Source organism: Patagioenas fasciata, chromosome 8 (genome assembly GCF_037038585.1).
Source record: "Patagioenas fasciata isolate bPatFas1 chromosome 8, bPatFas1.hap1, whole genome shotgun sequence".
NCBI classification, from domain to species: Eukaryota; Metazoa; Chordata; class Aves; order Columbiformes; family Columbidae; genus Patagioenas; species Patagioenas fasciata.
Window position 1 is genome coordinate 35,642,878 of NC_092527.1, and position 24,312 is coordinate 35,667,189.

Consider the following 24,312-nt stretch of genomic DNA (forward strand, 5'->3'; position numbering starts at 1 on the left):
GGTTATGGCTCAAATGATAATGATGTTATATGGAGCACAATGTGAATAAAAAAGGAATTGTACCACTCCCTAGTATTCTGTTGCCTATCACAAATCCTGTCTAAAGGACTAATAGGTAATGAACAGCAAGGAACTACTGTTCCCATGCTGATGGTGGCTGAAGCATGAACAGCTTAGCAGGACAGGAAGAGAACAAGCTGGGAACACTGGAGAAAGGGCCACATGCTACAGGGGTGGAGGTGGTGAAGGGAGGCAACACACCCATCTGCACACAGAGCGTTTTGGCAAAATCACGGTGGAACAGACCTGTTGACCTATTATTAACCAGGTCATGCCTGAGTAATCCACCACTGCTGCTCAGCCTGTACTCTCAATAACATTTTGAAGCAACTTTTATTGTCTTTTACAGAGGATCTGCCAAACATCCTCTCTCCACATGCAGCGCTCCATCACCTTCCTCACAAACCTCCATTATCTCTGTGCCTGCTAATTCCAGCACCTTTCTATAGTTTCCCTACATCTTCCATGGCCATAGGCTCACTACTTAAAATGGAGAAATTAGAGTAATAAGGTTTGGTCTCAAATAATGAAAGACTTGTCTGGATTTTCCTAAGAAATCTTTTCAACTAGAGCAATAAGTTATTTACATGTCTTCCTCAAATAGTTTAAGGAGCAAGTCTAACTGAAAGAGGATATAAATTCATCAGTATGACAGAAGAAAAAGGGGTAAGTTCTAGACTATATGGAAAAGAAGGGAATAAAACAAAACATTTGAGAGAGAACTCTGGAAATCTTTAAAAGGGACGTCATACAATCCTGAACTTGATTCAGAAAGCTAGGGAATAAATTTGACAAGGGTAGCAATGTGTTCTGAACATGACCCCTTGCAATATCAAGAAATACACTGTGTATATACTGTGTTATAGATGATGCAGATGATCTGAAAAACAGATGGGACTTAGTTTTAATGGTAGCTTGTCAATGAAACGAACATGATGCAGGCAATCATGTTGCAAGGATTAAAACACACTACCTTTATGAGGCATTTGCTTGCTTCTAAAAGCCTACAGAGGTGGCTGTTTTCCTTAACAAACTAAAACAGTTATATATTGAGCTTCTCTCTCTGTTGGAGAAGATTATTTTCTCTGAGAATTCATATTTTACTGTCGAATATCATATATCCTTCTTGTCTTCTGAACAGAATGAGACCTTTCAGGGGCTGCCTAAATCAGTGATAAATACAGAGACAGAATCTGTGAACCCTGAGGATCAAGAAGCCTCTGCATTCGATATAAAGATGTGCAGGAGCAAATCTATCAGCTCAGCAAACAGGAAAAAAAAAAAGGTAAAACCAGGACTCTAGTGAAATGAACAAGAGCTTTGTCCCCTACTTCAGTGTGACCAAAATTTCACTTAAGACTGTGGATAGCATAAAAGGGACTACTATGCAAGGAAATGATAACTTTCTAAAGAAGTTATGTCCCACCAAACACTCAAGAGAAAATAATGTCCATATACTGTATGTTAAGAGTACATTTCTTACCGCAATATGTGATGGAGACAGTGGAGTTATTCCAGGGTCTCCCAAACTTTTGGCTGGTGATGAGTATGTAGATGAGGAAACTGCATCTTAAAGGAAACAAAAATTCATCAGTGTCAGCCAGCAAAATGTACAGGATACGACAGTTGCTTTGCATACTGCTACACTATTTTCCTGTTGTAAAAAATATGCTAAAAAAGAAAATGAATTCCATAGCTGCCACATAAAATATAATTTTTGCCCTTAAAACACCCTATGACACAATAACTGCAGCTCTGGTTTTAAAATGTTTGTCTGACCTTAATGACTAACTTCCATTCTTCCGTCTACTACATTACCATCCGTAATTTTTGAAGACTTCCTAGATATAATCAGAACTCATACCTGATGCAAGCAGCAAATCAACAGCCTAAGACTTAAATGTGTGAATGTAGAAACTAAACAGAAGTTGTGAGATCAAAAAACCACTCATTTTAAGAGAAAAAGAGGAGCTGATATCAATTTGACAACACAGTAAGGAATAAATTGCAAGTATTCCATCATGAACCTTTATTATGAAACTTTCCCAATACTGTCTCTGTTTTTATTCTTCAATGCAGGCTGGACTGAAACATCTTGCAGCTGTTAGTATTACTGCAGGACAGAATCCAGCTGAGAAAAACAAAAGCATTATTAACCAATCATTGGAGAAATATTTCTACCCTGCATTCAATACTGAAGTTTCATTTAAAGGAATATACCAAAAAAGTTGCAAATACTGTAATGCACTATTTGTATTTAACTTTCTTATATTTACCCCACTGATGACAGGTAAGGAAATAGCTTAGTAAAACAATTAAGCATTGATGACTCAGGTGGATTTATATATAATATATTCTCTTACGAAAACTGCAACAGTTTATCAAAATGGAACGTAGAAAAGATACCACATCCCCCGTACATGGTCATACCCCTCTGCCCCCAAATTTAAGCCTTGAGTTTACCGAATTCTCTTCTGCAGAATACAACCTAATCAGATGTAAAGCAGAATTATTTAATAAGTCTCTCAAGAGAGAGACTCCGTCATAAATATTAAATACATTTAAACATTTTTCTCACTTACTTGGATGTATTGCACAATAAAATGCATATTTACATATCACATCTAATTCCTAGACATGACTGACAAGTCAGAGCCCTATTCTAAGATGACACAGGAGCTGCTCTCCAAGAAAAGACCTTAGAACTACTTAGTGAAGAATCCTGTTGTTCCTGGTAATCAAGTACATGTTGTTTCCCACAGAAGATGCAAAACCTCTGCAGCAGGTAACTACGGGATAATCTGCCCACAGGAAAAAAAAAAAATCTTCCTCCAAATCTTAATATTGCTCTTGTAACAACATTTATTTCTGTTCAAGTTATAACATGCATGTTCACCCTGTTCTTCAGGAGCACTTGCAGAAGGAAAATATTCACATTTCCTATACAAGTTCTTCAAGAATATATTATGTTACTCCTGTGGTAAAGTACAAAAATCCGTAGGCCAAGTGTGCCAGGCACAGAATCTGCTCGGTTCGTTAAGATATAGTTGGATCAGATGCTGTTATCAGCCTCATATGCCGTTATCAACCCCCTCTGTGCAATTTCCTCCTCTTTTCGAAACAGATTAATTTTTGTACCATCAACACGGTGTTTTTCATAGAATTAAAGAACAGTATTTCAGCATTGGAAAAAAAAAAAAGGAATTAGTAACAAAACAGGTTCCTGCATCCTGCTGTCATTCCTGACTGGACCAGCCTCAATACTTCCTGGGCGGACCAGAACACGGCAATACTGACTCAACACCTTTGGAAACTGGTACATTTCCCTCACTTGTGATGCTAGATTTGAAACACAGAAGTGTAGACTTCAAATCACTATCTATATGTTTCAGTGTTTCTCTTTGCTACCAATTATTTTCATTACCTGCTTCAGCACTCATGTTTCAGCGATCTGTTTTCCAACCTGTCTTCAGTTATCAGCCTGGGTGTACCTTGAGAGGTTATTTACAGCTCTATATACAACTCAGAAAATCCTGTGCTACAGCATACACTATTTTTGTCTCTCAGAGAGAGAACAGTCCTTATATAACCCGCACAATATGCATATTCGTTCAATGGAACTGAGCTAACTTGGCTGGTGTTTTATCAATAATTTGACTTAGTTAACTTCTGATTATCCACAGGTATCAAATGTGTACATGGACACTTACTGTATGCACAAGTATAAAAATATTTGCTAACAAAGAGTGCTAAGCAGAGACCAGGCCTGTGTTAACTACCCATTAAAAATATTGCTGAAAACAGAAAATGGATTTAGACATTTTCATCCAAAATTTTTAAAATAAGTTGTCCATTTCAGTTTCAGAATGGTCTTGAAAACTTGGGCATAAAAGCTGGGTTTGTGGAAGGTTTAACTTTTTCTAATTCTCATCAACTTGCTCAACTCTGCTAGAAGGTTAAGCTCTTTGTGATCTACCAGTATTTTTTGACCAGAGGAAAAAAAAACACCTTCTAAACCCATGACCACTCTGCACTGTATTCACTGCAGCTCCTGCAAATGGTCAGTTAAGCAAAAGAATTCTACAATGAGTCCTATGTATCACCAGCCTAGAGCTTTTTTGGATCAAGAGAAGGAAACCATGGCAGGCAATACTACAACCTCTGTAGCAAACCAAAATTTTAACCAACACGTCCTGTTGCAGTGGTTCTGTAGAGCTGCTATCATGTTGGTACAAGCAGCAGATGCATTACATTGCAACTCATTTTATGAGACTACTAACTTATTATGTGCAATAACTGGGGCAGCCATAATTGTTATATTGCAACTCAGCTGTTAAAAGAGGCCCTGACACTACCAGAGAGTTTGCAGAACTAATAACTGAATGAGTGTAATGCAGAATACTGGGAAGTTAAAAATACATTTATCAGTGCAGTTGGCATTTACAGAAAATGGTTTGCAAGCCAGTCACCCTGGATTTACTGCCAAGAGTTCTTCTAACAAGCAGTGAAATCATTCTTAAAAACAAACGAAATTAGGAAATTTGTAACATTTTGCTATCTACTCTATCTACATTGAAAGGCGTTAAAATACACTCATGCATATGGGACTTTTATATTTTGTTGAGCTTGTGTTTGCTTGGGGAAGAAAAGCATGCATGTGTCACAATTTTTACAGCTCTGTTCTGAAGAGCAGTAAACACATGGATATTTCAGGAAGAGCTGGATATATAAAATCTCATATTTCTAAAGGACTGATTGGTTGATTTGAAAGAAAATAAGCATCTGTTACAAGCCAGAGAATAGGAAAACTGTTGCAAATAACTTGATTTGCAATCATGCAACAAAAAGTGATGGCTAGCCTTTGGGAGTAAATTCCACTTCTTAACAATTTAAAAAGATGTCCTGGATAGTATCATGGTATTTAAACAGTTCTCAAACCCAGGATGACTTATTAAGCCTTCTGTAATGAAAAAACACAACCAAGTAGTGTCCCACATAGCTCAAGTTCCAGCTTTATCTCCCATGTTTACCAATGATCTCTATCTGTGTCAAACTACACACTATGAAAAAAACAGAGCTAAACAGCATGCGTTAAATGAACATTTGATTATTGACAATTTGCATGCCAAAACAAATGAAGGAATGTGATTTAGAACCCAAATAACAGTAAGTCCTCAAAGATACAATATTTAAAATAATCTTCTATCTAGGATGCAAACTTTTTGAATATAAATCCCTTCATCTACTTATGTATAACATTATGATCATATTGATGCTTATAACCATTAACCTGAAACATAACTGGCTATCTCAAGGATTCTGATAATCTAACTAAATGTTTATAGAATGAATCCAACCACACTGTTACAATTTCTGACTTCAGTGCTAATGTAAGCAATTGCCAAAGAACACCTTGTGCATTTTCAAGGCGACAAAAAGAGAAAGGAAAAATAGAGAGGACTCTTCTTCAGTTTTTTGTTTGCTTTTGTTTTGTTTTGTTTTTTTTTAACATTCAAAGGGTTATTTGCAAATTCCCAAACAATTGTGGAATTGGTTAAATTACAAAATCAGCAAATACTGTATTAGTAATGAATCATGTCCATTATCATATTAGCTGCAATTGCTGGATTAGCAGATTTAATTTAAATTACTACTTCTTTTCATCTAAACACATGCAAGAGTTTATTTTCTGTAGTTTCCTGCAAGAGCTAATCAGTTTAGCTTTTTCTGGTTTTCAGTAAATGATCAACCACAATCTAGATTTCCAACGTCACTGATGACTAAATGCAATGAAGGATTAACCTTTTAAGTGTCACAGAACACAGAGTAAAAGCAAAGTCCACAGCATTTATAAAAACTTAGCTGATATACTGTGAACATTTTAAAAAATAGCATTTTCAGCTGAATCTGATTTTCTATGAGATCCAGAGAGCAGGACCAAGCTCACTGTTTAATTAGAAAGATCAGTTAACAGAAGGTGATCTCTGGAAGACTCCCAGTCTGTTCTGACTGTTTGGGAGCCCCTGCCACGTAACCCTATTCAGCATCAGATAAATGAGTTTTAGTGAACCACTGAAAGTATCAGACATGGAACCCTGTGGTCCCAGATAATCAGTTTTAAGACATCAGGCTTAAACCTGCTTTAAGAAAGATGACTGCTAAACCTTGCTGCCACAAGTCACTAAGCTGGTACTAAAACAAATCTTTTTTTCAGTAGCTACACAAAACCGTCTCTTCTCTATTAAATTAATCATTTGTTATAAAATTCATCACTTTTTCTTCAGCTTTTATTAAATATTTAGCATTATGTAATTCAGCTACACCAGGAATCAGCAAATTTTCTGCTTCACTTAGGGAAATTGTTCATTTCAACGGTGAAGCACCATGCCAGGGCAGTGGATACTCTGCTTACAGAAGGATACCTGTAACCCAAGTAACATAGGCAGCAGATGAACTAAAGTTTCTTTAAGTGTGAATTGTCTCTAAGTAAGAATTTAACAAAACAAGTAAAAACAGGAATTTAGGGAGCAGGATATGAAGCACAGAAATGCACTCAGGAGAGGGAAGGGAAGAAATTTTTGAATATGCCTCATGTCACCAATTTATTGTATGGAAAAAAAAAAACTTAAACAATTTTTTTAAAAAAATTTTAAAAAGGTACCAGGCCCCAAGTCTGCCATCAGAAACTCCAGCATGGACCTTTTCAGGCACATCCTGAAGTACCTTACAATCATGCCTACAAAAGAGAAGGCTTGGCTGGAGAGAAGCACTCCTGAAACTTCGCAGACCTCACGCCCAAGTGATGGTGAAAGGGACTCATCGTGGTCTGCATCCCTTACAGCTGTTTTGCAAAACAGAAAACAGGCAGCATCACCATGAAATCATCTCTCTGTAGAACATGCCTGAACACTAATACGTATGTCATATCCAGATTAACGTATCTTAAGTTCATTTTTATCCTGCCAGAGTGGCCACAAAACAAACTCTTGCTAATTAAGCTCTTCTCATGATTTTCTGAATCAGAAATAGGATCACTACTATTCCCTATTTCAGATCACACTTCTAGCATTTAAGAAGTGCTTTCACAACAAGAAGGATCCAACAACAAGGATCCACTGAGAAGAGTTGGATATCACACTCTTTTCCAGGCCCTCCCAAACTTCCCACCGAGTATTCCCGTAGTACAACACCCTTGCCTCAAAAGAAAAGCTGCAATAACTCTTTTTGATTTGTATAATGCATATCCACTGTTCCATCTGCCAGATCTGTTCAGCCTCTTCAGTTATTTGTAGGCGGAGGAACCAGATGCACAGGGTAAGTCAGGATGCATTAGACCTACTAAAAATGCCACAATTGCAGCTGATCTTTATGGGTCCAATAAATCCAAGTTGACTGAATTTACCATGCACATATTGATCATTTTCACAGATCAAACACTTGCACATATCTGATGGCCATTTTTCTGGAATTTCCAGCCATCCAGCAGCTGGTGAGAGTGATTGCTATATGTAGCTATGATCTCAGGCTGCTGGTCATACTAAAATCTTTGCCAAATTCTTCATTTTCCATTCAGGCAATATCTCTGGATTTAAAGAAAAATTAAAAAAAAATATGATGTACCAAGTGCCAAGTGAAATATGGATATATGGGTAGCCAACAAGCAATAAAACAGTGGGATTAAAAACACTTTTTTTCTTCAAAATCTTGTATATCATTTTGAGCATCAATAATAATTTTGCTGCAAGTAAAGCTTGCTAATGATGTTCGCACAACAGGAAAGGAAGGGTTTACCATATTGCTGTTTGCTGACAACTGCTGCATTGTTGAAGAAAACCTTATTCAGCTTTTCCTATTGCTGAGGTTTTGCTTTGCATTAAGAACAAAATGTCACAGCTTCCAAATGTAATTTGACAACCTAGAGCATTTTACTGCAAATACAAAGATGGTCTTTGAAAATAATTATAGAGCAACAACAATAAGAAGAGACAGAGAAGCAAATACAGAAAAACACTTAAAATATTCTTATTCTTAATAAAAAGATCTCACATTTCATATCAGAAGAACCTTCTGTTTCTACTGAAATCAATGATACCACTACTATTACCATCAATGGAATCAGAGTTCTTTGTTTTAAAATGCCAGTAGGCATCCAGCTGGTTTGTAGAAGACTGCAATACACTTCCATTCTATGAATACAGCCATAGCTAATCTCTGACACAAATCCAAGTTTCCTGATACCCTTTCATAATAATTGGTCATACATAGAGCTGGTATTCATTGCATTGATACCAACTAAAGCGCAGTGATTTCCTAAGTAATTTACCGATTCTTTGGATAAAATCCTAAAAACAAGACGTTTCTCATTACAACTTCGACGCTTTTCATTTATGCTTTTACATCGCCTCCCATAATGACTAGAGGTTGGCTGGAGGAATTACTTTTCCGCTATGTTTTCAAGATTTCTGAGATAATTCAAGTTTTTAACATTATTGTTAAGAGCATGAAAAAACAACACCAGGTTCATCCCAACACTCACTTTGTGGATAATATTATTTTTCCTGTACCTCACCAGCAAAGGGAAACCAAGAGACACCACTTATTTTCTGTGACCTTAAGATGAGAGAAAAAACAGAAGAACTTGCAATAACCTTCTGAAAATGCCAAATGGGTTATGTTCACTTCTCCTCTTTTTGACAGAATGTAGGCAAAACTGTTCTACCTAGATTTGATCTGACCTCTCTAATGCTTGGTAAGCTGGACTAAAACAGACCTATTAACACTCTCATACTACTTCACAACTGGGCCTGTAAAGCCTCAGCCAGGTCCTTACCAATAGCTAAATCTGACCTTAAAGCTGCCTTAATCTCAAATCTATTCACCATCTACACTGTAAGTTCTTAAATCCAGTTCTATATTGAATGACCTGAGAGCTTTCCAGTTTTTTGCCATCACTCAGCTCTCTCTTCCCTCCCAGTCCTGACATGGTTCCCACTTGCTCAGAACCTGCTCACACCCCAGAGCCTGGGGTCTGGGGAACTCAGCAGCAGCATCTTGCAGGGATCACTCTCTTCCTAGATTCCAGCTCTTCCACACACATCACTGCCAGGAGAGACAAAACTGAGCCCGGTTTACATGTCAGAGAAGGCGGGCGCTATGTTATCGTACAGGTGGGTTAACAACAGATTTTGAGGCTCGAAGTGGTAGAAGACAACCCTCTGGGATCTTTCTAAATATTCCACAAATATAGTTCTGTAATAGACACCTTTAATATGCACTAACCTTCTCTTGCTTCAACAAGCTCTTCTATTAACTTGCTTCCTTCAGACTGTCTTGCACGAATTGCCTCTGCGCAACATTTTCTTGTATCTCTCATGTCCTCCCTTCTTGCTTCCAAAAAGGAAGACATAAAGAACAGAAAACAAAATACAGATGTACAGAACCTAGGTTCTGTGAAGATACCTTCCTAGAAAAGGTTTCCTGCTGCTTCTCCTTCACCATCACATCTGTCATCATCTACTTCACCTACATGACTCACTGAAAGGTTGTCAGGAATGGCACTAATAAGATTATGCTCTAATTCCCAAGACCACACTCATAAACCAGAACATTTCTGATGCTAATCGCTTTCTTTGAGAAAAACACCATTTACTAGCTGAGAGTGGGCTGGTTGGTTGGGTTTTTTTCTTTCAAAAAAGTAAGATCATAATATTAGAGTTATAAAAACCCCTATTTTACTGCAAGTTTCTATTTAAGAACCATCTCAAAATGCAATTTTATCCTGAAAGCAACACAATCCTAGATTTACCTTTCTAGATCAAGATATTCAAAGGAATATTATTCAAAGAGTGAAAAAAATTACCATTGAGGTTTTCTAGATAGTGCATCCAGCACACATGATAAGAACACTTTGGGGGCACGTGGTTTATTTAGAAGGCAATAAACTCATTTAATTATTAAGTATTGCTAGCTTCATGAAGAATCGTGCAATGCATCAAGTTGGATGAATGCAGTGACTCCTTTTTCTTGAAACATGAATTGGGAAAAACAGCTGATAATGTTTGTCTTCTTCATTTTGACAATCTTCAGGAATCCCAAATATGATTCAAACATTTTTAGAGTCTTGACAAGAATAGAAAACAAATCTGCCCCCGACTCTTTCTCCCCCCAAAAAAGACACACAGAAAGATGGAGATGGGATAAAAAGAATAGCCAAACTAGAATAACTATTGCTTTTCGTAGCAGTCAGCATTAGCGATGTTACATATAAATCCCTTTATATTCCTCAAGGATATTAAATCTAGTTTTGTTCAAAGACAGGAAAATAAAAGAACATTAGTTGTTACAAAACTGCAAAAGATGGGGTCAAATTTGATAATTCATTGGAAAAGTCATCTGTGAATCCATAATCTACAGCTATTGATTTAACTTCTGAGTGACACTTCATAGCTAAATTAAAAATAACTTTGTGTTTCTTTATCCTTTTTATTTAATGATCTAGAAAACAGATCAGCTATCTGGCTTAAAAGAAAACACCTTGTGAGCAGAGAAGTTATGGAGAGAAAAAAGCAGATATTTAGGATTTGAAGAATGGGTCATAAAATCATGCAGTCGCTGACCAAAATCCATTTCCAGAGGTTTTTATACTAGCATTCATCTGCTCACATTCAAATGCCACGACTATGCATACACATTGCTCAGAGACCAACACCAACCAGTCAGATAACCAACTGAAAAGTTAACAAGCAGATGGTATGGCCTGCAAAGGAGTTCCTGTGGCTAAAATCATAACAGAAGCATAGCTGAGTAAGCACCAAAACTAATACAAAAGGTTGATTTTTTAATGCAGCAGTTCCATAACGGCAATACTGAACACTTTTGTAAATGGCATGTCCTGCCGTTCTGATTACAGCATGTGCTCTACTAAGGTATCCATGGAAACTTGAGAAAGAGATGTTAAATTTGTTAGATGTGTTTGGCACCAGGGAATGAGGCTAGTTTCCAGTCAGCCTAGTAGAACCACAGGTATTTTGATCTTTAAGCACGGAGCTTTAAGCATCAAGAGTCCTTAAGTAATGCTGAAATCCACAAGAATGAATTTCCACGGGAATTCCTTTCCCAAGCAATGACTAGGAGGTGGCATGAACACAATAAAGAAACTGTGATTTTAATGTTATTATCCCTTAAAAGAGAAAAATAGTCCAATCACTGTTAGGAGGAGAGAGACACCCAAATACTCACTCTTCAGGCTTCCCAGGGAAGAAGAAAAAAAAAAGTGTAAATGTAAAAATGCACAGAACCTTGTGATGAAAGGCTGTGCAGGAGAGGTGGACATGGAGCACTCAAGACTGTAAAACCCTTCAAAGGAACTGCTTCAAGTGGTCCTGACCAGCACTAGGAACAGAAAATGTATCCAGAAATGGACAAATCAAAGCAGCATTCCCAGATAATTTCATACAGGAGAATGACGTAGCAGAAGGAGAATATTTTATCTCTGCCTCCCTCCCCAAGGAAACTAGTGCCGGCTGGGTAGGCTTCTGCAACAGAGTCAGTTTTTCTTCAGAGTAAGTGAATAAACTCCCTCAAACGACATGAAATTGCTACTCTGAAACTCCACTCACATAGACACTCCTTTCTGGACTCCAACTGATAACAATTACTAAAATCACTCTCAATATTCCTCGGAAACTGCATCTGCAGAGCACAGCCTGAGAGTCTTGACTCAGACACTGAAGAACTAGTGACAGAAAAAAACAGCTAGAAGTAAAGCCCTCACCAGGTCTCCTGTTCTTGTAAATTAAGATGTCTTGAGAAGTGATCCATGTGCCCAGAGCCCTGCAAATCAATCACAACAGAGCTACTCATGTGGGCCAGCGAGCACCAAATGCCTCTCACACACAACCAGACCACAGCAGTGTGCCAATGATGGGGCACATCAGTGCAGTTCATAAAGCCGCTCTTGGATGTCCTTGACACACTCTGACGCAGTCCTGAGGAAGGACATTTAGTTAAGTCCTTAGTAAAGAACAAAGGCTTTCTAGCCTGAGTGCTGCCCTCCATCTTCTGAGTATTTAGTTTATAGTTTATTTATTTGCTTACTTTACTAGAATTGTCTGCATTTCCATTTACATGAAAACCTTTCTCAAATCCCTCTGAGACAGATTTTGAAGGAATTTCCTGTTTTAATAACGATTACTTACACAGTTTATCACTGCCATGCTAATTTTGTAACACTGAAATGTCATTGCTTTAATAGCAGTTATGGCAAAATTTATAACTTGCATTTGTTTACTTAAAATGCATATCACTATGTTTCTTAACAGCACAGCACATGGGCTGTAGTTGACATATTTTGAGCAATGAGAGCTATGGAATGTTAGGACCAAATGTGCCTGGTCACTGAGAAGAGGCAGTTTCAGTTTAATGACCCAGGACACTTGTCACAGTGAAGATGATGAAGTGTGCAGGTATGTCACAGGTGTTTCAGATCACTGCAGTTAATACTTGGCAGCAACATTACCTCAGCACAACACCAACATCTGTGACCTTACATCACCAAACAGCTGCATGCTCTTCAGCAAAACATCTGTGAAGCAAACATACCATTTACAATCACAACTGATGGACTTCAGAGCTCATTCCTGAAGCAGATTCCAAGCCCTCCTGGTACCTCTCTCTTTCACCATTGAAGCTATAGAGCTAAACAAGCCTGCATGATAGCGATGCAACCTGGTGTTTCACCCATTTCTATTTTCAACTAGCAAGGCTGTTAAATAGAAAAGTGACAAGTGCCATTTAGAAGGTGAATACATAAGCAACCAAGGTAATTTATATATAGGGAAAATATTCTAAAGATTTCACTAAGTTGCATATGAAAAATGTCGACATCGACTGTACTCGAAAAAAGAAAAAAAAAAGGAATACCCCCAAATTTCCCCAAAAGGTCATGCTGCTTCATACCTAATTAAGGTCATGATTGTTCTTGTTCTCCTACTCAGAAGTAGCATCATGTAAGTGCACTGGTTTTTATTCCTTTCACATTTTCTCTTATCATTTATTGAGAGTCAGCGCAGCTTTCTTAAATATCCAAAAAAGCCAATTTCCTCCTTCACAATATCTACAGATTAAAACAGCCACAAAGAGAAGTTTCTAAAATCATAAATGATATGCTGTTTCAAGTCAACACTCGTGAAATCCCATCTGACACATCGTCAAAAGGCAGAACCAACTCAGGTACAAAAACTAGAGGTGATGGTATCTTTTGGCTGTTATTGTTCTAAAACAAAAAGTGTATCTTTTTTTTTTTTTTTTAAAGGGATGGTTCTTTCGTGCAATTAGAGATACAATATGTGAAATTGTAGGGGACAGCAAGAAGGTAACAAATCACCCAGAACAGCTTAGAAGAATAAGGAACTGGAAATTTAATAATATTTGACCAGATCTTTAGCTTTAAGAAAAAAAAAAAAAAAAGGAAAAAAAAAAATCACACCACTTGGCAGAAAAGAGCACAAGACAAGACATCAGTCAACTCATATATAACCTCAACCACCAGTGACAAGGTCAGAAGGCAAAATAGATCCTAAATCTTGACATTTGCTTGCAGGAACCAGGTCTTTTGTAGCTGAGGCAGCACTCCAGTCCTCCTGCAGGCTGCTCTAACTTGAGCCCCCATGCAAGACCACAGCAGCCTCTCCCAGCTCCTGATGGAAGTTGCACTTGAGAGACGACCCAGTCACACCCTCTAGACTAGGACAGAGCCCCCTTTCACCATATATACATCAGCTAAATCAGCCTCTGGACAGACCAGACCTCTTGCAGCCTCACTACAGCTGACTGCAGGTTTGGGGAAGCTTTGCAGGTACAGAGCAGGGCAGCTCCGTTGAACATCAACTGCTGTCCCAGTGGGAATGAACTAAATATTCAGACCAACAGCTTCTAGGCTGACAGTAGCATTAAGCAAAACTTGTTGGTTGAATCAGTGTCACCCAGTTAAGAGCCAATGGCTTTGAAAAGACTAGAAGTCAGTATAATTAGAAGCTTTACATGCAACAGCTCCTGGGCATGAACAACTTCATCCAGGCTCATACTAACCAAGCTGCAGATACCGCAATGCTGTGCTAGCTGAAGCTATAAAAATGATTGGCAGGCACTGCATACAACACTTGGCTGTTTCACATATAGACATTTATTTTACGCATTGTGCTATGCTGTAATAAGTGACTGTAGCTTCAATACTGTCAATGCAACAACACTCACTAAATCACAGTTTATCCCTGAAGCCTTTTTTTCTCTGACAGCTTTAACTTTCTAGTGCATGGAAAGAACATAAAGATTTCTGGCATAACAAATCATTGCTTTACTACACGGTCTTGTGCCTTCTAACAAAATCCCTCCTACAAAGATTTTTCCTATGTCACAAGTTATTCAATTTCAGCATTGCAGCAGACTAACCTTGCAACTTTGCAGAAAACAAAACACGTGATAACCTGTCATCTAAAGACAAACGAACCTGTTGGTCTGTTCTTGTCAGCTGCATGCTAGAAAATTGTTACAGGTTACTTCAAAACAAACAGACATTAGAGAGTTTATTTAGGAAGCACTGAGAAAATATTTAGATTGGGGTGGGGGAGGGAATCCAGTAGAGCCAGTCATCTTAAAGATTCAACTAGTTTCTAAGTATTCTTTTATGGGGTTTTTTTATGCATACTTTCTGACTCTCTTATTCCGCTTGCACTGAAAATTAAGCTATTTTATGCAAAATATTCTCCAAACCCATTATGATCTGTATAAACTCAACCTTTTAAGTCTCTCCATACGTTACTGCCAGCACTTTAGGCTCAATATTACAGTTTTCTCAAATCTTTGAATCAGTCAGTGAGAAAGGGATGGAGAGATCAAATGAAATCAGGCTGTCTGCATTTCCCTTAGGGTTAGTCACCCATATCATTTGTATCCAACGAATCCTCCTCCCTCCCCCAGCTCCCTTCCCACACAAGGAGAGACCACCCCTATCCTCCAAAGGCTATGTTATTTTTATCAGGCGTAAGTGTAATCACAAAAGGACAAAAACCTCTGAATCATTATTTCAAGCAAAAGAAGCTTCAGATCGCCTCAACTCATACGTCAAGTTTGCAAAGTCAGAGAGTCGCGCACGGTAACACAGAACCACTCGGGTTTTATCCCATCCCTGCGCTTCGTTGGGCGCTCTCTGGTCCCCGAGGCTGCGCCAGGATGCTAAAGCTAGCCTCCCATCCCAGACAGCGCTGTCTCTCCCACCGAGCAGCCAGTGCATGAGGCTACTTGATAAAAACGGTGCCTTCCTTCATTGCAGCAGTAGCCCCTGATTTCCAGCGCAAGCCCTCACCCCCGTCTCCTGGGCCGTTGCTGGGAAAGGGAGACCCCGATCCGCGAGGAGGGCGGATCCACAAAGGCTCCCCCCCCCCCGCCAGGAGCGATGCTGCGCCGCCTGGTCGCGCTCGCCGCAGAGCACCGGTGCCCGGGCAGGGCGCCCGCCCCCGCCCCAGCAATGCCTCCGCATTGTTTTTTCACCTGGATCCCCTCCCGTTCTGCTGCATCGGCTCCCCCCAGGGACAACACGTGATGAGCCGCGGCTGCTCCGCAGCAGGCGGCGGGGTTCGCCGGGCTGAGCTCTGCAGCAAGCCACCCCCCGCTGTCGCAGCCGTCCCTGCCCGCGGAGCCCCGCACGGGCACCCCCAAACCCCGCCGGGGAAGCCAGGACGCTGGCGGCCCTGCCCCATGCCGCAACCGCCCGGCGAGCGCGGACAGAGCCGGGGCGGCGGGACCGGCTCAGACGCCAGGACATTGTCTGCAGTCTCCCCGCCTCCCCCTCCTCCGGACGGGGCTCTGGCTCCAGATCATTTCCCCCGATAAGCCGGGGCCGCCCCGCCGAGCCGTGCCGTGCCGGAGGAGCGCCCGGGCTGTGCCGCGCCTGCCGCCGGCAACGCTCCTGCATTGCGACGGGGGCCCGGCAGGCGCGGGGCCGCGCTCGGCCGCGCAGCACGGCCGCTCGCCCTTACCTGCAGCACCGCTCTCCGTCTCCGACATGGCCCGGCCGCCCGCCGCCGCCCCGCGGCTCTCTGCCTTCCGCGCCCCGCTCACTGCGCTCGCCAAGGCATGGGCCGGCGGCGGAGCTGCGCTATCCAACCCGGGGGAGGCTCCGCTCCTTCCTCCCGTCCCCACCCCGCCGCGCCTTCCTGCAGACGGTGCAGAGAGCCAAGGGAAAGCCTCCGCACTCGGCCCGGCGCTGACAGCTTTCCCGCCCAGGCTGCGGGGCTGCGCAGCCCCTCCCCGCCTGCTCCCCGCAGCCGCACAAGGGAGCCCCGGCTGCGGCTGCAGCTCGAAGGCGGTGGGGCGCTCCGCGGGGAGGGGGGCTGAGGGCAGCCCCGCCCAGCCCCAGCTGCGGATTTCAAGGCTACTGAAGCAGAAAACCCCTCACGATGACAGCTATAAAAAGAGCACCCCCTCCCTGCCCGAAAGTGACATACTGCCTCATCCGTGTGCGGCAGAAAAAGGGTTCTGGAGTCCTGCTAGGGACAGAGCGATTATGTGGTTTGCAGAGGTTATGCTGGTTGTTTGCCTTTGGGTTGTCAGGAGGGTGTAGGTACAGCTAACCTTAACAGTCAGAATCATTAACAAGTCCCCCCAAACCATGAATCACGGCGTAACTCGTAGAGCATGGGATGCTTTTTATTTGCCTTGAGAGGGAACTCTCCCGTGTCGTTCTGCAGTGCCATCAGTGCCAGAATCTAGCTAATTAACTTGTCTCCAGGACCTGGGAGAGAGACACTCCTATGGTCACTTCAGAGTTTTCCAAACTAAATAAGAAGGCATTACAAGCTCCAGAATAAAAGCAAGGCTAGTATCCTCCCATGAACAACTCTGGAGGAGAAAAAACGTTTTCCTGTTTTCCTCCTTATGCTTCATGGTCTGACTCTGCTTTCCAGCCTCAGCAGCCATTCACGTTTGACAGCTCTGCCAGCAGCTCACATAGAATAACTAAGGGCATCAACTCCAAGCACAGTCTCAGTTCCTTGCTAACTCCGAGGCTCAGGAGGTCACTTGAACATTCATCACCATGTAAAATCCAGACAAAGTTTATCCTGAGTTCTCCCACCAAAGCTCTTACTCACACACGGCAGGATCCCTTTGAAAGGTCCAAGGACTGGGGAATTTTGAAGCAAAACATCCAGGTTGCAGATGCTTACTCAGCAACCTGCCTCTATTTGTTCTCTGATTTCCTTCTCTCATGCCATCAGCTCTGATCCCCATAGTTTTATTCCCTTTAAGGACAGAAGGTGTGGCACAAAAGTTAAAATTAAAGCAGTAAACTGTTTCACATCTACACACTTGACCAATCTCAATCCTGTGCACTCTAAAAAGACGACCTCTCCCTGAAATCCACTGTCTTGTCCAAGGGAAAAGCTGAACTCCTCAGCTCTCCACCTCACAAAAGGTGCAGCACAAAAGGAATTTCTAAACTGTTGAGAAGACAGGGAAAGAACATGCAGGAACAGTGGAACAGCAGCTCACTACCATTCACATCAGCTGTAAGCTCATATCCTTGCAAAAACTCTGTGACACAGGGATCACTCACACGTTCTGCCAGAATCCAAGGCCAGCGTGCACTGGAACAGTCAGCACTGGGCTTGCTGCTTCCTGCTCTTCCCTTTGCTCCATGCCAGGCAACAAAGGGGAACATCTGGGCAATAGTCAGCTTTAATTACGTATTTAGAGTCAGGCTGAATATTTATGCTGTCATTAAACAGACTCAGAAATAAGAAACCAAACACCTCTAATACTTGGTTTCCTGACAAGAGACTTAAATAGCAGAAACTTTTGCTTCAAATTAAATGGACTTCAATAGCAATAATTTTAAAATGTATTGATATAATTAACAAAAGCAAATGGAAAAAAAAAACAATCAACAAAAACAAATACACATCCAAATTGTTTACTTTCAGGAAAAAAATGCTTCATGCAGGCTAATTCTCCATGATCCCTCAAGCAACAAGGCAACGCACATAAAAATAGCATTTGCTGGGTACAGACATCTTTCCGAATGTCAAGGCAGTGACTAAGTTATTCAATATCAAGCCAGGTTGCCTAAGTTACACACTCAGCTGTAGGTGTCTTGAATAATGCAGAAGGAGAATATTTGAACGCATGTGACTGCTGGTTTCAGATATAAGACCCTTTCTCAGAGAGCTGAGCACCTATTTTTAAAATCTAATGAGATGAACCAAGTAAAAAAATGCATTTGAAGTAAAATTAGATTCTCAATCTGAAATATGAAACAAAGGACTAATGAAATGATGGGCTGAGGCACCATGAATTTTGTGTTGTTTTATATAGATCAAAATAAATTATACAGGCAAAAATAAATTATAGAAAATACAAAAATGCTTTTTTTCCCATTGTCACAGCTCTCACTTAGAAACAAGTTTAAAAAGCGTATTGCATACGAAAGAAAAAAAAAAACTTTTAGAAAAGGTCACCATATCAAATGGGTGTGCTCCAGCACTAAAGAGACTTTATTGTTTTTACTTGCTGATTAAGAAGAGTGTCATTTTTATGGTCATTTTGATAGGTTGTTTGGAATCTGTGGATTTAAAGGTTGAGATTTTATAAGCAAAACAGGAAATGAGTCTAAATATAATTATTAAAATGTAAAAATACTGCAGACAGACAGATTTGAAAAGGATGGCACAAGTCAGGTCACCTACATTCTCCAAATACCTGCTCTTACCAACACCTAGGAAAGCTAATTAGCTTGTCCTCCACACAAGAATCAATTTTAGTGTGGATCTGTAAAGGATTTTTTTCCTACTCAGTGAACTAACATCAGCTGGCTTAGTACATTGCAATGGAGTAGTAGCAGAAAATAAGAAACTTTTTTTGACTCTGAAACATCCAAGTATTATTCTCTCAGACAACCAAGGCACCCATCAGTGTTATATTCAAGCACCAAACCCAGCACTTGTTATGGTATTACCCTGACTATGGGGAGAAGTATGATTTCTGCAGCAGCCTGGAGCAGGCGCCTGCTTTAAGATCACTCTCAAGCATCTAGTTGGGACTGAACCCCTCTCGTGCACAATCAAGAACAGTGATTTAATATGCTGTATTTTGCATCCGCAGAACACTTCTTATCCTAGGTGATCCCTAGAAAGCTGCAGCCTCACTATTCAATTCACCACACAAGGGGTTCAGATAACTTGCATAAACTGAGAGTACAAGAAAAATAGCTATCTAACCCAGTTCTGATTTTAGCAGAGCTCCCACGTTTATGTTATCCATTGGCATCAATCAAAATTTCATGAGAAAACTGAAGATCACCAGTGTCCTTTCAGGGCCATATTCACATGTTGTGAGAGCTATCCAAAACTGTGGCTAGTTGGTGAAAAGAGTGATGTGCTTCTCACACATGATTATGAAGGTCTAACTGATGGGGTAGCACTGAGAATCACTGAGCTGTAAACACTAGGCTCAGAGATCTGGAAGGAATATAGGCGTGTGAGTATTGTCATCAGTGCACTTGACAGCGAGATGTACAGATGTGATTAGAGACACAGAGATCAGTGTGTCACTGAAGTCCAGCACCCAGCCCAATACTGGTGCCAGGGATGGCTGTACCTTTAAAAAGCACACCACACTGAAAACAAGAGAAAGAAGGTAAGCATGCCCTATATCTTGGCAGCTCAGGAATCACTCATCAAGCACTATGTCCATCTGCTCAATAAAATTCCTAGGGTAGTGGTTTCATACTTCAAAATTTCCTCTTATGTACCTTCTGGAAGGTCATTAAACATACAATACCTGAATTTGGTTTGTAACCTGCATAATTGTTATTGCAGTCTCGTCCCTCATTCCAGCTGTATAGTTTTTCAGCTTAATGCATTTTAACCTCTCTAGTTCTGCTTATTGGTTCATGTACTGAAAACTTCAACAGAGTCAACTGCCAATCTGTTTCCCTGGATGCAGTTGCTATCTTTCCCTTTCCTAAAAACAGTTTTTTATATTAATACTCAAGAAATCTCTCTAAAGACAAGAACAATGAACAACTATTCATCGCTGTCATGCCCTTTCAATAAAGCAGCTTACTAAGCATAAAATAATATATAGGGTTTCTTCAAAACAAACAGATGATAAAGTTTTGACCTGTCTTTTATACATTTCTCATTCCTGGTATCCCAGCATGTATTGGAAGTGCATCACTCTCAGAACAGAGTCTGCATAGAATTCTCCAGCATTTCACAGCAGGATGTTTTTTCAGCAAATGTGTTGGGCTGTGGACAGTGGTTCTGGTGCACACAAATCTATGGCAACACACTCACTGGAGAGCACTTTCAAATGCAGAAATGGCAGCCCAGTGCTTATACTGTTTTGTGTTTTTTTTTTTCCCACTTCTTCTACAAACTATACTGTGTAGGTATGTTGAACACTGAACAGTGTGTCCAACAGTCCCCTCAGTGTAATGTTCAAGACTCTTCTCGTGGATCCCAACGGACTGCATGAGGCTCTGTGTGTGCAGAACCAAAAGATGAATTCAGTCCCAAAAAGTTTCCACTCATACTGTATGTCCTGAACTCCTTTCTTCCTTAAATTCACTGCCCTTCCTCTACTCTGGATTATTAAAAACCCACAATCAAACAACAAAAAAAGAAGAAACAGATTTATTATGTAACATGATGTGATCACGCCATCATCTGAATATTACTCTCCAAATATGCACCCATCTATATATATAGTAAAAAAATACTACTCTGTCAAGGCATTTTTAAAATATCAACCAGATTGTGCATCCTTAGTGGCTCATTTTACCACACATTTCTTATTGTTTCCAAAAGAAACTAAGCTGCATATGCATCAAACAATGAACTTAGTTTTGTTACATGAACATACACACTGCTTAAGTAAGTGATGAGCACATTGTTGCCCACTGAAGTCAATAAAAGTGGCAGATGGCTCAGTCACATCTAAAATGAAGGAACCACAGGTGGTCTGGACAAAATTCTGCCCACCTTATTTCTTATGGCCTCTGTTCCAGAGAATATATTGTACCCCCCAGATGGCATGTTTATGTATTCTTGTTCATACCTGTGCTCTGCAGACTGTTTCACTGAATTAGGTAGCATTACCAAAATTGCAATGTTAATTGCAGGGAAAGTAATAATTATGTTCCTTAAAAATATCCTGTACTAGCCTGAGTACACTGAACTTGACAATGTCACGAGGAAAGGACTCTGAAAATAATCAGACTCAACAAGAGACATAGGAGTATATTCTCTCATTGTGCACCTGTGATATGTAAAAATGTCATCACAGAAATATATAGAACATATGACAGTTACCACACTCCTACCTGCCTGCTTTCTGAAGCTTCCTGTGGTCCAATTAAATACTAAAAGGAAAAGGCAGCATGCTGAAAGATAAGCAACAGATGATTGACACAATACTCAAAACAAATTTCATCCAAGGGGAAAATTTTAAAACTAGAATTATATGCAGTTTCCACAGATTGATTACTCATAGGAAACAGTCATTTAGGTTTCATGTAGGTACATGTTAGCTTAAGGGTTTTTCTTCCAAGATGTTCGAGAAACTGTGCGGAGAATATACAAATATAATAAAGATGTCAACTCAGATCCTCTAGATTAGTAGGGAATTAATTGGAAGAGTGGGCACTATAATGCACATTAGATTTCATCCACATCACTCTGTATCTAGGAGGTAGAAGTGGTCACACTGAGACACATCTACAGAGGAATGAAAGAAGCTTGAAGGCCAAGTGAAGAAATGCAGCCAGCAAAGTCATAGAGCAATTGAGAGAAAGAAGATAATGATCAGTTTTACAAGAAACTACTTGCAGTATGCAGAGGAATCTATACCTCCACCTAAGGCTGAATAAACTGATTATGTACTGGAGTAAATTTTAATGAATTTCACTGACCTCCAACTTCCATTCGACGTTTAACAGTGCAGCAGGACTGAGACACTTAGATTTTGAAGAGAAATGAAATATAACCAAAAGCCCTCTGACACTCTTAAGAAGTGCCTGGTGAAGACCGACAATGTTTTATAACCTTCAACATTTTATGTATATGACCATTATAGGATTTGATTTCTACTTCTAAGAATATTGTGCAAAAAGGCTAAACTGTTGTAAAAGGTGTTTTACAAAGATATGCCTTAGAAATGTTCTTGAAACATCTATCTGCAAATATAGGTGACACTGGATTTTTTTCAGAGCATAACTTTTTAAAAATAAATATTTGATAAGAAATTATATTTACAAGATCAGATGGTACCATATGTGCAATCATGGGTAAACAAAGCATAGTAAATCACACAGAAGAAGAAAAAAACTTGGTTAAAATGTCTGAAATGAATGGTGTCTTAAGTATCACCAATATTTTGTCAGAATCTTGATGTGCCACTCCTCTCTGTACATTCTTCGTTAACTACCACATACTTCTATTTTTGGAATAATTAATTAGGGCACACACATATATATGAAAGTACATAATATCCCAAATGAACAGAGTGAGGTTTTCTGTTCAATATCTAATTTATCTCACCACAGGTTGCATAAGATCTTTGATCATTTTTTTCTCCCTAGTCACTAAAGGGATGCCAATTCCATAAGATTATACCACTCTTATCACTTACTGTGAAATCTTCCTGAAAAAAGTCATCAATAAAAGTTTTTAAAGATTTCTAAACATGGAGTCTAGTGTGCTAAAATAAAGGCTATGAATCAGTAAGTCATATTATTCCTGCAAAGGTGAGGAATTACTGTGAGCACTAGCAAGTAATTAAAAAGTCAAATTATATAATAAGTAACAATCCAACAGTCATCTAACAAAGACATGACTATTTTAAAGACAATAAGTTAATCTTACATGGGATTATCATCACCGTAATATATAATATATTTGGTTTCTATGAAGAAATACTGAATTAATTACAACAGCTACATCAAAAATAGAAGCAAAAATAAGCTATTTCCTGTATTTACACAAATGTAAATGAGATTACAGTTTGTCCCTGACTTCAGAATTCAATAACAGATGTAAAAAAATAAAAAGAAGGTGGAAGAACTCTACTGACTTAAAATGTAATTGAAATCAGAAACCATGATTCAACTCTTGCTTTGATGAAGCATAAAGCTGTGAGTTGGGGAAGTCTGTTATCTGTCCATCCTCCTTTAAGCAGAAAAAAATGCACCAAAATCTTTAAATTGGCACATACAACACAAGGAACACCTTTCCTCTTATTAAATCTGTTGGATTTGCCTGTGGTATTTTCAATAATGATTTATTATTTTAGTCTTATTTGCCAGAAGAAAAGAATGTAATTGACATTCCTTTAAATGTTTAGCCTACGTTATTACTTAACTGCCCAAGTCTGGTAATTCAATAAACCAAGAATTTGTTCAGGAGAAAAACTAATACTCCTTTAAATGTTGTCACTCTTAACTACCATAAGAATGATGCTTTAATCCTTTGAAGAAACATAATGAAATCACACTAATTTGCTTTTTCATTGACAAAAGAAGAATCACATAATATTGACTCTATCAGTTGCAATAAAAGATCTGATTTTTATTTCTTGGTGAAGATTATCATTTAGAAAAAGACACAGCTGATTATTTTAGTATACTGTGTATGCATGTGTATCTTATAAAACCAGGACTGTCACTGGTCACAAAAATATTCCATGCCTTCTTGTATTTCGGACAGGATGGCAAACTCTGGTTGCAGCTTCTTTCAACTGGGTTCAAAATCTACTCAAATCAATGGAAAATCTCCCATCACTTTCAATACTTTAAATCAGGCCCTGAAACACTGAGGTTAAGTGGCAATTGCCTTGGTATCTGGGAACTATATAATAGAGGATGTAACATATGTCAATGTTTCTAACACAGATATTCTTTAGCTAGCACTTCATTCATCTGTGTTGTTACACAGAAACTGTGACTGACTCCATCACCAGAATGATTGTCATAGTCTCTGGATTCAGATGTTTTAAGATGTCTGCTACACAATAGGAGTTTGTTTGGAGTTTTTTTGTGGTTTTGGTTTTTGTTGTCTTTTATTTAAAAAAAAAAAAAAAAAGGAGGACAGAACATGGTGAAAAGGAAACTAGATTGCTTTGGGGATCTTGCAATACCAACAGATCTCAGCAAGGACATTTGGAAACCCAAACAGAGCAAATGCACTGAGATTAATGTGT

General features: G+C 39.6%; 1 protein-coding gene across 2 annotated transcripts in view; it reads right to left on the minus strand.

The window, feature by feature from the left end:
• The window catches only part of HSPA12A (heat shock protein family A (Hsp70) member 12A), a 78,861-nt gene that overhangs the window by 41,520 nt on the left and 13,029 nt on the right, over positions 1–24,312 (minus strand). The window contains exons 1-2 of one of the 2 annotated variants that reach the window (XM_065843484.2): positions 16,095–16,425; positions 1,544–1,629 (exon numbers count right to left, since the gene is read on the minus strand). In XM_065843484.2, the coding sequence (XP_065699556.1) occupies positions 1,544–1,629; positions 16,095–16,122 (114 nt within the window). In that variant the 5' untranslated portion in view covers positions 16,123–16,425. Of the gene's footprint in view, positions 1–1,543; positions 1,630–16,094; positions 16,426–24,312 lie in introns of those variants that run through there. The other variant, XM_071812185.1, reaches the window with a different exon arrangement.